The sequence below is a fragment of the Corvus brachyrhynchos genome, unplaced genomic scaffold (assembly GCF_000691975.1).
Source record: "Corvus brachyrhynchos isolate BGI_N302 unplaced genomic scaffold, ASM69197v1 scaffold346, whole genome shotgun sequence".
Classification (NCBI taxonomy): domain Eukaryota; kingdom Metazoa; phylum Chordata; class Aves; order Passeriformes; family Corvidae; genus Corvus; species Corvus brachyrhynchos.
This window is the reverse complement of record NW_008238644.1, coordinates 1,006,950-1,016,949: the sequence shown is the minus strand read 5'-3', so window position 1 is coordinate 1,016,949 and position 10,000 is coordinate 1,006,950. Positions and strand designations below refer to the sequence as shown.

At 40.8% G+C, this 10,000-nt stretch overlaps 1 protein-coding gene across 9 annotated transcripts in view; it reads left to right on the top strand.

The window, feature by feature from the left end:
* The window catches only part of AFF2 (AF4/FMR2 family member 2), a 364,304-nt gene that overhangs the window by 262,213 nt on the left and 92,091 nt on the right, over positions 1–10,000 (top strand). For all 9 annotated transcript variants that reach the window (XM_017737562.1, XM_017737554.1, XM_017737553.1 and 6 more), the window contains exon 8: positions 4,534–4,585. In XM_017737562.1, the coding sequence (XP_017593051.1) occupies positions 4,534–4,585 (52 nt within the window). The remainder of the gene's footprint in view (positions 1–4,533; positions 4,586–10,000) is intronic.

Here is a 10,000-nt window from a genome sequence, read left to right as displayed (position 1 = left end):
AGTGGTGTTTTGCATTAGCTATGGATGAAAAGACAAACAAGTACATGTATATTCAATAATAATGTCAGCTGGGTCAGAGAAGAATAGGAAATAAAATGAATTCATAACACCCCTGGAGATAGCTTTCTGATACAGGCAGTTTTCTCTTTGATTTGCCCTCATTGACAGTATTCATTGTAATTTTAACATAGCCTCCAAATTGGCCTTTATTAATAGCTGTCCTGATCTTAATAGCAAATATACTCTGTAATCTCCAGTCTGGGTGCTTCTGAGATGAGCAATTACACAGAGCAGACTAGATCATATGGGTATTTCCAGGGACCTTTCACTCAAGAGTGCCTAATTTCATGTTCACACCATCCAGACGGTGTTTTGGAGAGCTGAAGATACAGAGCTCTTCTGTCTCAGGGCTTTGAAGCTGAAATACCTTTCTAGATATGATAGTGAAATAGTCACCTTGAATTAAGATTGCTGGCAATCTAAAAAGTCCTTATTGGGCTTTGAGTGCAATCAGATGGTACTTGCTTATAAATGAGAGTTAATAGAAACATTAAACAGTACAAGCTACTGTGACCCATGTCTTCAGAATATTAAGCACATTTTAAAATTGTGGAACACCGTCTAGTCCTCTGCATTCTGTAAAATACTGCTTTTTCTGACCAATATTCTCTGGGAGCAGGTTATTTGAAATGTTCGGCATTCTACACTTGCACACACTGTGTATTTTTAATTTATTTCCTTGCTTCTCTGGCTACCATATATTTCTGGTTGATACTAACTCAGTTTCTCTTTAATTATTCCATCTGCCAGAAGAGCATGATGCATTTTAGAAGCTGGTTGGTTTAGTTGTTTCAGCTTTGAGTTTTGGAACTGAATGGGATGACATATTCTTCATTTAGCAGAACGGGCTGAGAAGAATTATATACTCCAAGTGATGAGCTTGGAACTACTGAAGAAATGCCAAAATCCAATTTGTTTCCTCTCTCTAGTCGTCTAAACATCTATTAGTCTCATGAAGGGAATTCATAAATCCTGCAAATTTAGTTTCTCTGAAACCAACTCTAACAGTTGTCCTTCCTACTAATCATGTTTTATATCAATTTTATATTTTTCAATATTCAATAAACATGTCTTGCGCTTACTGTACTTGTTAGAAAGTATCTGCAGTATAGGCTGTATGAGGACAGTTATTAATCAGCCATTTCAGATGGCTGTAGGGTTAGTTTAGTAAGTGTATCCATTTATCTTTTTTATGTTTTCTTCTTTGTTCTTTCCATTTATCCAGTGTGGAATTTCTTTTGTCCTTTTTGGTTTATTTCTACCAGGGTATGTCAAAAAGGAATTTAACATGTAACAAATGAAAAAAAACCCCCAAAACCAAAAACCAAACCACCCAATAGCTGAAAGAAAAAAAAAAAAACACATACCACCCTTTGGGTTTCATTCATGAAAAGATCTTTGCATTATGTCCACTTAAATCTGCATTAAAAAATAACAATAGAATGCATTATCTAGCAGTGATTCTTTAAAGCAGTGGATAATTTACACATTAAAGTGAAATGTAGGTTTAAAAGTAGGAGTGTAGGATTGAATTAGAGTTAAGAGTCAAAATGATATAGTCCTGTATGAAAATGGTCTCGGTTTCCTGGGGGTATTGTCCTTCTGGTGTAATGAGACTTGCAGATAACAATCAGGAACTGTGGATAGATCAAGGCACAGCGATACATTGAGAATGGCACAGCAAGTAATGGCTCTGGGGAAACAAATGAATGTGTCTGCTAGATAAACAGCATTAAAAGTTTCTGTTCATCACCAGAGTCCCGGCCTCTAAAGATTAATAATTCCTGAAAAACTGAGTATTGGGTTTGAATGGCAAGGTTTTGGTAGCAGAGGGGCTGCAGGGTTGGCTTCTGTGGGAAGCTGCTGGAAGCTTTCCCCATTTCCAACACGGCCAATGCCAACCAGCTCGCGCGAGGAGGGCCTGCCACTGGCCAAGGCTGAGCCCAGCAGTGACAGTGGCAGTGCCTCTGGCATAACAGATTTTAAAAAGGGAAAAAAAACTGCTGTGCAACAGCAGCTGGAAGAGGGGAGAGGAAATAGGTGAGAGGAACAGCCCTGCAGACACCCAGGTCAGTGCAGGAGGGGCAGGAGGTGCTCCAGGTGCCCGAGCAGAGAGCCAGCCCCTGGTGCTGCCCATGGAGAGGCAGCTGTGCCCCTGCAGCCCAGGGGCTCCGTGGGGAGCAGAGATGCAGCTGCAGCCCAGAGAGGAGCCCAGGCCAGAGCAGGGGGATGCCCGAAGGAGGCTGGGACTCCATGGGAAGCCTGCACTGGCAGGACCTGTGTCCGTGTGAGAGAGGAGCCCACGCTGGAGCAGGGGGATGCCAGCACTTGTGACCCCTGGGGGACCCACACTTGAGCAGCCTGTGCCTGGAGGATGTACCCACAGAAGGGACCCACTCTGGGACAGTTCCTCAAGAAGTGCAGCCTGTGGGAAGGGCTCGAGTTGGAGAAGTTTGTGAGGGGCCGGCTCCTGCAGGAGACACCCCATGCTGGAAGAAGAGGGGAAGCGTGGGAGGAGTCCTCCCCCTGAGGAGGAAGAACCTGCAGAGACAGCGTATAATGAACTGACCATAACCCCCATTCCCCATCCCCCTGCACCGCTGTGAGGGGAGGGGGAGGCAGAGAAAACTGCAAGTGAAGTCCAGCCCAGGAAGAAGGGAAGGGTGGGGGGACGATGTTTTATCATTTGGTTTTATTTCTAATTGCCCTACTCTGATTTCATTGGCAGTACTTCCAATTAATTTCCCCAAATCGAGTCTGTTTTGCCCATGACAGTAATTGCTGAGTGATCTCTCCCTGTCCTTTTCTCGACCCACGAGCCTTCTGTTACATTTTCTCTCTCCTGTCCAGATGAAGAGAGGAGAGATAGAGCAGCTTTAGTGGGCACCTGGCATCCAGCCAAGGTCAACCCACCGCGAATCCTAACTTTTAGAAGAATTTTTTTTTTTTTAATCCATGCTGCAGACGTACTTTTATGGGTTCACTTATTACAGGGAGGCATCGCCATTTATCAGGATGCTAATGACTGGTAGTTACGTGTCCAGATACTTTGTAACCACTGGGTTGCCTGACGACAGAGGTCACTAAAAGACAGATGACTCACAAACCAGTTTAAAGATCTCCTTCACTTTCTCTTTTTGAGGCCACCATTAGGGCTTCGAATGTCCTGGTATTTGCACATTTAGGATTATTGTCCCCTCCCTAAAATTCCATGTATCAGGAGGCTTCCATGATTTACTGGTAGTCTTCAAACAAAAAAAAAAAAAACCCTTCCTAACAGAACATCCATTGATTGCTAGAGTTATTTAAAGGCTAACAATAAAAAATCATAGACTTCAGTCTCTATCATGGCAGAAAGGAAACAATAATTGCAATTTGCAAGCCTCCTGCAGTGGGTAGAGGAGCTGGGGCTGGCAGAAAGGAAGATCTGCAATTTTAGTGGCTGTCACTATGATGGGAGGGAGATGTGCTGATTCATTCATACGTCATCCTGGGATAAGACAATTTGCCAAGGTGAAAAGATGGGTGTGAGGTAGAAGTGTGCCCAGATGATTATCAGCTCAGATAAAAGTGTGAATATATGGGAAGCTATACGGGAGTGTATTTGGTGACTGCTCGTCTTTTTGATTAGACAGACCCCCAAAGAAGAGACCTTTTCTGTCTCTGTAGCAGCAAATAACATGGTTTCTTGCCCCATGAATTTTCCCATACCCAAGTCTTGAATTAAAAGAAGTCATATGAGTGTTAATATAGTAATGTGCAATTCAACTCTCTCTTCTGCCAAAAGAAGGGAAGGAGGCATAGGGCCAGCCACATCTTTTAGGAGCGTCCTTCCCCTTTAACCAAGTGCAGGGCACAGAAAATCTCACAGAACTGTGAGATTTCCCTGTATTAAAAAATAAGTACATAAAAATGGGGGTATGAACTGGCAAGTTCCCAGATTGGAAAAGGTTTGCTCTGCCTTTGGATACTAACAACTGTGAGGTCCCATCAAACCTCAAACAAGCACCTCCTCTTCTTGCTGTTCTCCACTTTGCATTCTCAGTTTGATAAGGTAGGGATTGGTACCAGAAAGGAAACTGGTGGTGCCCCAGATTGAGAATGAAACATGGATGACTTTTTCTCAGTTTTTAGCAGTCTTGAAGCTGAATTTCTCTTCTGATTTAGAAATACATATAGGTGTATATGGACTAATCCCTGTGAGACAATAAAAGAGGACATGAAAGAGCAGCTGGCTGCCAAACTTCATGATGGATGAATCTGAAAGTCACTCGTTCTTCCCTAGCATCACAAAGAAGCACTAATACATACATATATGGGGTATTCATCAGTTTACTTACCTCCGGTCTGATTTTCCTGTTTTGAATTGAAAGAGAGTTTTTCCTTTGACTTTGCTGAGGTGTAGATTTGGCTCATTGTACATGAAGTTAATTCATTAAATATAATTCTGTATTGTTTCTCTTTTTTTTTCAGAATGCTTGAGGATGATCTAAAACTTAGCAGTGATGAAGATGACAATGAACAGGTAAATACATCTAATATAAGTGCACAGACCATTTAATCTGACAAAATTTTTCATAGGTTGGATCTGTTTGTATGCTGACTTACTATATTTGCATGAAAAGCATTTTGGTGTGCTGCAGAATCCATTGGCTTAAACCTTGTTTACTTCTTTCTCATTGGAGGAAACTTACTCTCAAACAGGAATGCATTTCAGTTTTGTTGGTTAACTTTGTGAAGTGGATTAAACTAAACCAAAATATGACTTACTAACCTTTGAATTAGAGACCACACAGAGCATCACTCAGGAACAGCTAATGTGGTCTGAATGTCTGTCCTCCATTCTACCAAGCTAACTGTGGAACAGCCTCCCCTTGCTTTGCACCCATTTTCTGACTTGATGAGCTTTTTGGAAGCGTGCGTAAAATGACCACATCAGAGCACCAACACAACTACAGAGTTGGTTTCCAGTTTGTAATCCATTTATACAATCCCACACAAGAAAATTTCGCCGGTAAGATTTTGTTCCAGTCAGAGAGTGAAGGGCTGGGAGTCCACAGTAATCCAGTGATTCCCATTTGTGAAAGGGAAAGCCCTCAGCATGTAGCTCTAAATCAATACTGAAAGTTTCTCCACGTACTTGGGATGTTAATGAAGAATCATTTTCAGAAAACTGGCTCATGTCATTCTCTATCCTTCCCATTTATAAATATGTATGGCTAATGCTGGGAAAGAAAGCTGGTGAAATTCATACTCTCAACATTCTTATCGGGAAAAAAAATGAAACTTTGTGTTAAATTCATCCTTTATTTTACTTCATATATGCAGCAGGCTCAAATGTTTGAACGTCTGCAATAGAGAGGAAGGTGATGCTATAATTCAGCATAAGATCATCTGCTCAGTCTGGGAAATGTTAATTATAGGCCAATAGTTCTTTCTTATTTATTTTTAAACCACCTAAATGTTCTCCTTCAGCCTACCTAATCCATCCTTTAGGATCATGCCAGGAAAGATTTACCTTCTGGTGAAAGTTGACCCCTTAGTCATACAAGTCAGTATTTTTTAGCACTGTCTTCTGAAGCCAAAGGGTTGAAATCCTGTACTTGTGCAATGCAGTGTTGTGCAAATATGGTGATGGCCCAAATGGTCCTGTAAAATGACACTGTGATCCTGAGATGCCTAAAATACATAAATGGAAATACATTGGCAGGTAGCAGTTACTGTTGTTTTCCCACAGTAACAGTTTTCTAGTGACTTAAGTAGAATTTGCAGAATTCTGAGTTTACACAGTTTATACTGCTAGGATGAAATCCCTTTTCACTGGTGAATGAAGAAGCAAATGCCTGGACCAGTGTTTGCTGACATCAAATGAAAAGCCCTCACTGACTTGAGCAGATGTCATCTCTGATGTTAATCCTGAGCAGGAAAGAATACAGTGCACAGAGGGTACTGACAGCTCTGGAACGTCTCTGCTGTCAGTGTGGGATATGCCTCATGTGTGTGAGCAGTGTCACACTGCTCGCAGGACAGGGCTGCAGCCTGGGCCCTTCTGTGGTGGGGATGTGCCCGAGCTGCAGGAAGCCTCAGACTGCACCAAAGTTCCACGTGTCTTCCCAGTGATACCATTCACAGCATAGGCTGCAGACAAACAAGAGAGCACCATAGGGACCATTCATGTAATTTCTCAAAATTTTGTACTACTTAGAAAATTTCTGGGCTTTTTTTCATACAATCATTTCAGTAAGAAAATATCTCTTAAGGTCATCAAGTCCAACTCTTAACTGAGCACTACCAAGCCCACCACTGACAGCCTAACTTGGTGTCATCTATAAACTGACCTGTATCCTTAGGGATTCCAAATAAAGTAACTGGACACAGGCACAGTGAGAACATTTCTTAAATGCCCTGCACTTCAAGGGAACCTTCAGCTTTCCTGTGTACCCCATATATGTATGGTTGCATCTCTTCTATTTGTGTTACAAATAGGGTATAGACAAAATTATACAGCTCACAGCTTTTTAGGTTTCCTGAATGAATGACTGTAAGTGTCTGCCTTTATATTTTTGGCAGGCTAAGGCCTTGCAATGCTGAGCAGCATGACTCTGCTGCATCTCTCACTCATTACACTTCAGCAGCCTCTGCCACATCTCTTTAAGGAGAGGGGATTGGAAATTGGAAGAAAGGTTGATCTGGCCCACTGGTCAGACACATAAACATCAACAAAGTAACTTCGAGGGCTTTTTTAACCTAAATATTTTGCAGTCAAATGATGATTGTTATTCAGGTGTACACATGTGCTCATTCTGGCAGGAAGAGAAAAGATTAAAACTCTCAGCTCAAAACCATTCTAGCAGTTTATGCAGCATTTCTATAAGGAAATGGAATCATTGTCTTTACAGTGTTTATGATTTTTTCTTCTATAAGCCTGCAGCCAGTGTGAAGCATGAGCTGGCATTTACTCATTTGTATTCAAAAAACCCCAACAGAGAATGTAAAAATCAAGGTTTTTTCTTTATTTCTACTCTAATTTCAAGGAAATTGAAGTTTGTTGAGATCAATGGTGTGATAGGGAGCCCTAGTATTCGTCCTTTGGGAATTGCTAGAAACCCTTCAATTTTTACATGGCAGGACAGTAGTGACACCAATCCATAAATGCACTTGGATATCAACTTTTAGTGAAAGTCTACAGTATGTGGAGAGAGTTTGATCTATCAGCCCATCTTCTGAGACTACCAGTAGTGCATTTGTCATGGTGGAAGATTGTTAGAAACTTGCTGCAAGAAACAAAGCTCTTCTGTTTTCCTCCCTCACTCCTATGAACGAGCACCCTTATTTATGAACTGGATTGCATTTACTCAGGGGTCTGTGGCCTTGTACTATTTCAGGTGTTACAGATCTCCTTCTTTTTCTCCCCACTGCTGAGGAGGAGCACAACACACAATAGCTCCAGTCAGTCATGTAACTGAGAAGTTGACCTTCATTTCTGGATAGGATAGGAACTACCAGGTTGAAGTCAATGGAAGGTATTTATTCTACAGATAGCATCAGCAAGGCTGTTACTGAGTGTGCTGCCCAGTTTTGGCATTGCCTTTCCAAACAGAATTTTGAATAAGTGGAAATTGCTCCTGAAAGTTATAAACATGATTTGGAGAATCCTCCTTAATGGAAGTGTTATGTCTATTTTGGTTAAGGCACATATGATGATGGCCTAGCAACACATCACCAAGAAAAGATGAAGGAGGCTGTACGCTTTAATTTCACCCCAGAGGGCTTAAGAGGCTTCAGCAAGTGAGAGCTGACTGCAAATTCAACCTACTTGTTCCAAACTGCTGCAAATTGCATGGAAACTTTGTGGGTTTCTTTTCCATTTAGCCTTCTGGCAGCTGTGGGCCTGATGCAGAAATTGTTGAGTGAATTTTTTTGGGCTGTGACCTGCAGGAGGTCCAGTGAGATATTCACTGTAGGTCCCTTCAGATTTCAGATCTGTAAAGCTTTGGACCATGTTGGTCATTGCAGTAGAGCATGAGGCAAGTTGCAATGACTCCACCCCAGCTGCAAACTCCTGTTCCCACCTTTTGGCCCTGGCAGGGAGAGGCTGCATTTACCTCCTGCATCTTACACGTGTAAACACAACCACAGTGCCTCCAGTGCAGACACTGTGGAGCTGCCCATGTGACACATGCTTTGTCCCATAGATAAAAATGCTGATTCTTATGTCTCATTGTGGGTGATATGGGATTAAAGACACACAGAAAACGATGGGTTAGATCTGGAATCAATTTTCATTTACAGCTGAGAAGCAGTTATTGATGCTGTGCTCACAGTTCAATAAAAGATCTGAAGATACAGACCTTGTGTTTCTCTTTCAATATAAGCAGCATAATCAGTGTCAAATATTTTTACAAAGAAAATTGTATTGACAGTTTTATTAAAATTGCTGTCTTTAAAGTTTTAAGTTATCCACAATTTGACCTACTTGAATGGTTTTTAATATGCACACTGACCAACCCAATAGATTTTTATGTCACATATTTATAATATCAGGTACACATCTGTTTAATGTATTATTTGAGAGGTACTGTTACATGTAAGCATTGCCTGGATTGTGAACTCTTTTGATGTTGCCACTGAGGGCAACATTGGCACATGCATCAGTATTGCATTCAGTATGGCACAGGATGTTCAGACTGGCTACAAGAGGTACAACTAAGGCAGATGACAGACATGCTGTTAGTAAAACCAGGAGATGACAAGGTATTTCAGAAATGCTAATGTTAACACTCTTCTCTGAGGAAGGACACAGCTTTTTAGATGGCTTTATTACTCTGTTAAAAAAGTACATCAGAAATTAGGAAGAGTAGTGAAGATTTTTAATTAGTAGCTCAGTTCAGCTGAAAGAGCTTAGATAAAACACAGGTTGGTATTTTTGTTCTCTGAAACACCTCTGTATAATTCAAATTAGCTTTGAGCTCAAAGGCATCCAAATGAGTTGTGCCTGGATACAGTACTTTAAGTAGCTGTAGTGTACCCAATTTTCTTTAACCAGCTCCTCTTTGTTCTTCTGCCTAAGGAATAGTCCCGTTAACCTTTTAAATGTGTACTTAATTTAAAGCACATTGGTAGTGTTCTGTGTGTTTTTGAACCAAAGAAACTTTGATACTCGTTACAGACCTGCTCCATTTTCAGTATTTCATGTATATAGTGGTTTTGGCAGAACAAATCACTAAGATGTTTTTCTTTTCTATTTGATTTTTTTTTCTTCTCCCCTTAGTGATTGCCACTTCTCTGAAAACTCTAGAAACACAAGACATGCATGTAATCCATGGCCCCACTCTATTGTTTGTATTTTAAATAAACATAATTCTTTTTTGATAGGTCAGTATAAGGTAATTGAATTCAAAATGTTTGACTTTTTAGCTGACTCTAAAAAGGTAATCAGCCATAGGCTGAGCCTTGAATTCTTGTACTACATGCTGAGCTTTCATTGCCTTTATTCAAGTTAATTTTTTTAAGGTTTATGAGGTTCTAAGGCATAATATGCCTTCATCATATCATGTAAACACTTTTTAAAGTGCAACAGTGATCACTTTCCTTGTAACAATAGATATCCTTTCCTGTTGTATTTTTCCCATTTTTTTTAGCTAGATCCTGAGCAAGCTGTTTACCTCCCCAAGGTTTCTCTACATTTCCATTTACTTTGTTATCAGCAGAAAGGCTGAAGAACAGCTCTTCAGTAATGACATCAATACTGCACACACAGTGAGAGAGGTCATCTTGTCAAAGCTATAGAAAAATCAGATGGATTAGGATGAAACTAGGTGCAAAATAACTTTGATAGAGTCTTCTAATGTAAACAGTTTATCTGTCATTGGGTTCCACTGAAATCCCAGAGTGGTGCAGCATCAGTTGTAGCCACAGCAGCATGTGTTTGATAAAGAAC